Raw genomic sequence first — 6,895 nt, 5'->3', positions numbered from 1 at the left:
TTCATCCTAAAACCAATTGGTGATAGGAGGAGGGGCCCATGAGACTTATATACTAGTTTCAGTTTTCTCTTGACACCTATGTGAGACTTATATACTAGTTTCAGTTTTCTCTTGACACCGATATGGGACAGTTATATGTTATATTTTTAGTTTTAATTGCCAACAGTTGAGTTGAGTTGAGTAAAGGAAGGGTGCGGAGATGGCGGATTGAGCATACCGACGACGCATTAGGACGAAGATGAAGTTACAAAGACTTGTGAACAAGATGTAGACAAAAAAGAGAGGGTAGTGAAAAAAGAATCATGAGAGAAGAGAGAAAAATGAGAGGAAATTGAAGTTTTGATTATGTAATAGTATATATTTCTGACGATGTGAATAGTGAATGTTTTTAATATCGTTATTCAAATCCCATTTTTCAAATTTATTGACCTCAAAGCCAACTGCCCAAACACGAATTTAGAGGTTGATTTTTTGAAGTTATAATTATGCTGGCTTAGAACCCGATTTATTAATTGGGCTTCCGTTAATTTCTTTTAGGGGCCAACATAAATAAATGAAGCACGGGCTTAGCCCATCAGAATTTTCTATTGGGATAGCATATTCTAGTATTGAGACGAAACATCTCCAACATTCTAAGTCTTTCGAAAATAATGAACGTGCTCCATTTCCAAAACGACCTACTCCTATAAAGTGTTAGTGAAACAGGTGGCAAGAATTAATTCCTGCAACAAACAGAATACGATTAGAAGTAAAAAAAAACATGTCCGGATTCCTGCTGCGATCACATGATCTCGGTCCGCCTATGGACTGGAAGGAGACCCCTGAATCCCACATCTTCAAGTTCGATCTTCCCAGCCTCACGAAAGAGGATGTAAAGCTCCAAGTTCAAGACGACAGAGTACTACATGTCAGCGCTGCAGCTGCTGTCGGTGGAGATGATCTAGACAAACAGTGTAAATGGCACTGTAGAGAGCGTCTCGATAACAGGAGCTTTTGCCGGGAATTTAGGTTGCCTGAAAATGCTAATGTTGATGAGATAAAAGCATGGATGAGTGACGGTGTGTTGGTGGTGAGGGTGTCTAAAGATCTCACCAACAAGAAAAAGCGTGCAACTAAGTATGCAATTGAAATTGGAGAGAATTCCGTTGCTCCCAAAAGACTCTCCCGTTTTGTCTGCTGCAAAGCTTAATTGCTCTTTGGGAAAATCCATCTTTTCGTTTTTCATTGTGTGGGGCTTTGTAGGTGTCTATTGTAAATCGATCAGACTAATTTATGCTTTAACATGATGTAAAATTGTTTGGCGCATCTTTAGAGTCACATTTTATACACTTATCAGAATTGTATATTTGAAAGTTCTATATAGCTATGATGTATCGTGTCATTGAAACTATAAAAAACGTGTGTTTGTAAGTACAAATTTGTGAGAATTATTGTGAACAAAATAATTGGATTGCTAGTCTGCGACCAAGCGGTGCTTGCCAAGATATGGTTATTTGCGAGAACATTTGGTTATTTGCAATACTTTGCTACTCACAAAACACTTCTTTTTTAGTTAATTGACTCTTCAAATATTTTTTACATGGAACAATTTCTTAATCTTGTCAAACTACCATTTTTAGTTCGTAACATTTGAAAATGTCTTTTGAGGTCTGTCAACTTCGACTTAATATCATTTAAGCTATTTTTTATTTATTTTTGGACAGAAATACCCTTATAGCCATGAAGGACAATTTAACCTATTTAATTTATTCTCTCTTCTTCGTTAAAATAGTTTATTTATCATCTTCTTTCTATCTTCTTCCCTCTTCTTCCTTCTTCTCTACTGGAACAGCCATGCGAACAAGAGATGCATCTCCTTCTGCATCTTAGCTGTGATCATATCTGAATCAGGGGCGTAGCCAGAAAATCATGCCACATGGGGCAAAATTATATCTAGGGTAATTTTATGAATTTTAATAAGGCTGCATTTAGTGAAGAAGTGATATATATTTAGAAATTTGTACCAAAATATTGAAGGATGAGTGTGGGTGAGGAGGGGCAATTGTCCCATCTAGACATAGGCTAGCTACGCCCCTGCTCTGAATCCTATTAAATTGCATAGGAATCAACTTGGATCGAGATGATTGATAAGAGGAAGAAGGGAGAGCAGGATGAAGGAGAAGAAAGAGCAAAAAATTAAATAATTTTAATGAAGAAGATAGAGGTAATAGACCAAATTACCCTTCATGACCATAAGAGTATTTCTATCTAAAAATAAATAACAAGTAGTCAAATAATATTAAGTTGAAGTTGGCGGACTTCAAAAGAGATTTTCAAATGTTGTGGACCAAAAATGATAGTTTAGCAAAGTTAGCGAGCTAAAAAATTATTCCTTCTTTATTTTATGGTAAAAAAAAGGAAGCTTAGTTAACATCAAGTTATAAGTGGAGTGCTAATTCCACAATAACACCAGACAATAAGCTAATTGAATATAGCATAAGCCATACAAGCGTCGCATATGTCAACGAACCACAATCGGAAATGCGACCTTACAAGTAAACAGCAATGTCAACGTCAAAATGTGCATAAATCATCGCATTAATCAACTTGATTACAAATTAAACATTGTTCTGATAATGAAAAGTTCCTTTTTGTGTTTATATTTTTCTGGAGAATTGGAAGTAAATTTATGTTTAGTTTGTAGATTTTTTATTACTACTATAATTTAAACCGGCTGTTTTCATGATTTGCCTTAATTAGCCCCAAAACAGTTGATCCACACATCCACTTGAGAAATATATCTATGATTCTGTATTGTAGTACTACTAATTTTAATTTTATTGAGGAGAGGTATTAGTCAATGTTCTTGGAGACTTTACTGATTTAATTCAATAATATGCTGGCATTCCAAGTCGTTATTATAGGTTTATCACATCATTAAACAAAATTTGGAACATGGGAGCGTCTCAGCTAGTGCTGCTCACGTTATCCCAATTCACAATCGTATACTATATTCATATATATATATAAATGATAATCCACCAAAACACAAACCAAGACACTAATCACTCGGGAATAATGAGGTGCTTATTTGTAACCATAGTTATTCTTCTCAGCATCAATACCCATGTCTCTCCTACAGCGGCGAACTTGGCCGTGAAAAGGCTGCCGGTGCAGGTGCAGGTGCCGCTTCCCCGGGCTGCTTACCTGTCATCAGCTTTCTATGACGAATCATGTCCGAATCTTGAATCCATAATACATCAAAAAATGAGCTCTTGGATTAAAAGAGATCACACCATGGCTGCTAGCATCATCCGCCTCCACTTCCACGACTGCGCCGTCAGGGTATTCCCACTTTATGTACACATAAGTCATTATAAGAGAGGAAATTCCGATTTTAAAATGAATCTTAAAAATTACCTAATTGTTCTTTTATAATGATGATATTTTTTTATTTTGCATTTTGCATTTAAAGAGTGTTTTGCCTTTAACGCGACTCTAGATTATAACTCCAACTTTGGTGACAATGTATATATGAAATGTTTTTGGCAGGGGTGTGACGCATCGGTCCTCCTAAACCACCCCGGCAGCGAGAGGGTGGCCGAGGCCAGCAGAACCCTCCGAGGGTTCGCCCTGATCGACGAGATCAAGGCCGAGGTGGAGAGACAGTGCCCCAAAACCGTGTCGTGCGCGGACATCCTGACGGCCGCGGCCCGGGACGCCACCATCATGGCGGGCGGGCCCTTCTGGGAGGTCCCGTTCGGGCGGAGAGACGGGCGCGTCTCCCTGGCTAGAGAGGCGGAGTCCGTCCCACAAGGCCACGAGAACATCACCCAACTACTCAGAACGTTCGAAGGACTCGGGCTGACGTTCGTGGACATGGTGGTGCTGTCTGGGTCCCACACCATAGGGAGGTGCAGCTGCCACGCCATCAAGCAGCGCCTCTACAATTTCACCGGCACGGGCAGGGCCGACCCCTCCATGAACGCGATCTACGTGGATCGGTTGAAGAAACAGTGCAAGTACGACGACAGCTACGTGAACCTGGACTTCTGGACTCCGCGGAAGTTCGACACGGCGTTCTACAGGAATCTGGAGAAGAAGATGGGGTTGCTGTCGACGGACCAGCTGCTGCACTCGGACATGAGGACTTCAGGGGTGGCGAGCTTGATGGGGTCGCAGCCGGAGCTGTTTGACACGCAGTTCGCGGTGTCGATGGTAAAGTTGGGAAATGCGAATGTGCTGATACGGAAGGAGGGTGAGATCAGAACAAAATGCACCGCCGTTAATTCTTACTGAACATTCATGTTCTTCCACCACCAAGAATAATGTTTCTTTTTATTTTTAATTTTTTACTATAAGTTATGGTAATATTTTTTCTTTTTCCTTCTTTCGGCTGAGTGATTGTTGTGTCTGTTAATTACTAGCGTTTTCTATACTTTGTTTTATCCATATCTTTAGTGTTGCAATCAAACTTTCCGTTTTTTTGAATTGGAGGAAGGGAGACAAATGCAATTATGATTGAAAATCTTATATTCGTACATATAAATGTGGCCACTTTTTAACTCATTTGTATAAACTTCGAGCAACATAGATTAAATTTCGATCCATGAACGTTCTTGAAATTGGGGTTAAGAAAACACAAGTTATGATATGATATAGGGATTCCAAAAATGTTAATCAAATTCGGGTTAATCCCTCAACTTTTAAAATAATCAATACTATATCAAAGTTTACATTTTTCTAACTGTCTCATTATATTTGAAGGGAAATTATGTATGGTTTATAAGCAAAAATACTTTAGCTTAATCTTATTATACTACTCCCTCCGTTCTGCGATAGTAGACGTTTCTTTTCGGCACGCGATTTAAGTAAAATTGCGTTAAGTGAATTAAGTAAAAGAAGAATAAAGTAGGAAATGAAAAAGGTAGAGAGATGAAGAGAGAATAAAATACGAGAGAGTAAAGTACGTGAGAAGAAATATGTTGACATTTGCTAAAAAGAGAAATGACTCCACTACTATGGAACGTGCCAAAATGACAAAATGACTCCACTACTATGGAACGGAGGGAGTATTTTTAATACTAAAATTAATGATTTTTGTGAATGATATACAAATTTTCCAAAAAAATCATGAATTTCATCTTACATGATTTCATTAAGACACATATAAATTGAACAATTGAAAAAATGTAAAAGTTATGATATGATTGACTATTTTTTAAAGTTGCAGTGACCAGAATTTGACCAATTTTTTTTTCAATTTACACTAAAAACGATACTTTATCCGACCCGGCCTAATTGGGAAGTTTCTGTTTTGGCACATAAATTTAGGTAGTGGTGTTTAGTTAATTAAATTATTAATAGTAAAATAAGAGATGAATTAAAGTAAGAAAGAAAAAGAAAAAATAAAGTAAGAACGAAAACAAAGTAGAAAAGAGAAACAAATAATAAAGTATGAAAAATGAAAAAATAAGAGAAATAAGCTAATAAAGTAGAAAGGAAGATTGAGTTGACTATTACCAAAGAGGAAACAGTCTTACTTAGTCTTCTTACTTAGAGCATCCGTAATGGCGGACTTCCGCGTGGATGTCAGACCGGTGTGCGCGACGTCTGCCATTGTGCAACTGTTCAGCGGATACGAACGTCCGATACGGACATCGCATGTCCGCGCCTTTCCTCTGAAGTTCGTCGCGACGTCCGTCGGGACGTCCGCCATTGCATTGACTCCCACGGACGTTGGCGCGGAATTCCCGATTTTTGTATTATTTTTTTGAAAAAAATCTATAAATACGTCTCGTTGCATTTCATTTCATTCGCACCACTTGTTTTAACAAGTTTCTCTCTCTCTAAATTTCTTTATATTTCCGTAATGTCTGGTAGTGGTAGTGGTAGTGGTGGTGGTGGTGGTGGGCATTATGAACACATGATGCGGATGATATACGCACGTGTGCGGGAGGCCGCAGAGAGGGAGGAACAAGCAGCCTCGGCGCCGGCGGTGCCTCGACCCATCCATCGTCGCACTATAGTGCCCCGGGATCACCTCGCTGCCCACAGTCGGTTGTATGAGGATTACTTTGCGCCGGAGCCACGGTTTGGGGAGAACCTATTCCGGCGACGGTGTAGGATGCATTGTCCACTCTTTCTGCGTATCGTGGGCGCTTTGGAGCGTCGATACGAGTATTTTAGGGTGCGGGAGGATGCGGCTGGTAAACCCGGCCACACGCTGATTCAGAAGTGCACTGCCGCAATTAGGCAGTTGGCATACGGAGGTGAGGCCGACTGGCGAACTGGCGAAGTTGTGGTTTTTTTATTCAAGTTATATGGAAGAGATAACTGAACCGGATGGATCAGTTAGCAAATGTCGTTGCCACTTGATCAAGTTGATCTCCCTTTCGCACGCCACCAATGTAATTTATAAACTCCTAATTTTGCACTACTTTAACAGTAAAGCGGTAAGTTCGGGGTCGATCCCACAGAGAAGCTAGTGTATCAAGTGTGTGAGTAGTGAACAGGGGGTTGGCTGCTGTCACGCTTTACTTTTGGGAGTTTTTAACTACTGATTTTAACTTAGGCAGAAAAGTAACTAACTACTTGCTCAAGGGAACTTTAACTACTGGGTCAAGTAAATCTCATACTAGAATGAAAATTAACTACTCAGAACAGTAAACATGATGATGAAAACGAAAGCAACTTTGATTAAAACTAAAACTCAGAACAGTACAGCGTGAAATTTTAACTAAGCTAACACTTCGGAACTACGAAAGCAAGTAAACCGAGGAGATCCTCGGCGGGAAACTTAAGAATACGCCGACAGATATCAAGTATTCTGCAGCGCTCCTTCAATCGCCCTATCTAACTAAGCATTACTTTATCTAAGCTATCTAGGGAACTGAACTAGAGAGCTAAACTAAAC

The 6,895-nt window shown here is 39.4% G+C and overlaps 2 protein-coding genes across 2 annotated transcripts; both read left to right on the top strand.

Moving 5' to 3' along the window:
• The first annotated feature begins 734 nt into the window (after positions 1 to 734).
• Positions 735 to 1,417, top strand: LOC121744180 (18.1 kDa class I heat shock protein-like). The gene has a single exon (XM_042137627.1). The coding sequence runs from the start codon at positions 761 to 763 to the stop codon at positions 1,187 to 1,189; it is 429 nt and encodes a 142-aa protein (XP_041993561.1). The 5' UTR covers positions 735 to 760; the 3' UTR covers positions 1,190 to 1,417.
• A 1,640-nt stretch (positions 1,418 to 3,057) lies between these two features.
• Positions 3,058 to 4,278, top strand: LOC121746011 (peroxidase 7-like). Its single transcript, XM_042139949.1, has 2 exons — positions 3,058 to 3,324; positions 3,532 to 4,278. Exons 1-2 carry the CDS (start codon positions 3,058 to 3,060, stop codon positions 4,276 to 4,278), a joined length of 1,014 nt encoding a protein of 337 aa, XP_041995883.1.
• The last annotated feature ends 2,617 nt before the right edge of the window (positions 4,279 to 6,895 follow it).

This window comes from Salvia splendens, chromosome 8 (genome assembly GCF_004379255.2).
Source record: "Salvia splendens isolate huo1 chromosome 8, SspV2, whole genome shotgun sequence".
In the NCBI taxonomy this organism is placed as follows: domain Eukaryota; kingdom Viridiplantae; phylum Streptophyta; class Magnoliopsida; order Lamiales; family Lamiaceae; genus Salvia; species Salvia splendens.
Note: the sequence above shows the minus strand (reverse complement) of the source record. Positions and strands in the feature narration are given on the sequence as shown.

Coding starts and splice junctions, on each gene's coding strand:
- LOC121744180 (XM_042137627.1), top strand. CDS start 761: ATGTCCGGATTCCTGCTGCGATCACATGATCTCGGTCCGCCTATGGAC.
- LOC121746011 (XM_042139949.1), top strand. CDS start 3,058: ATGAGGTGCTTATTTGTAACCATAGTTATTCTTCTCAGCATCAATACC. Junction 3,325..3,531: donor TCCACGACTGCGCCGTCAGG/GTATTCCCACTT, acceptor TGTTTTTGGCAG/GGGTGTGACGCATCGGTCCT.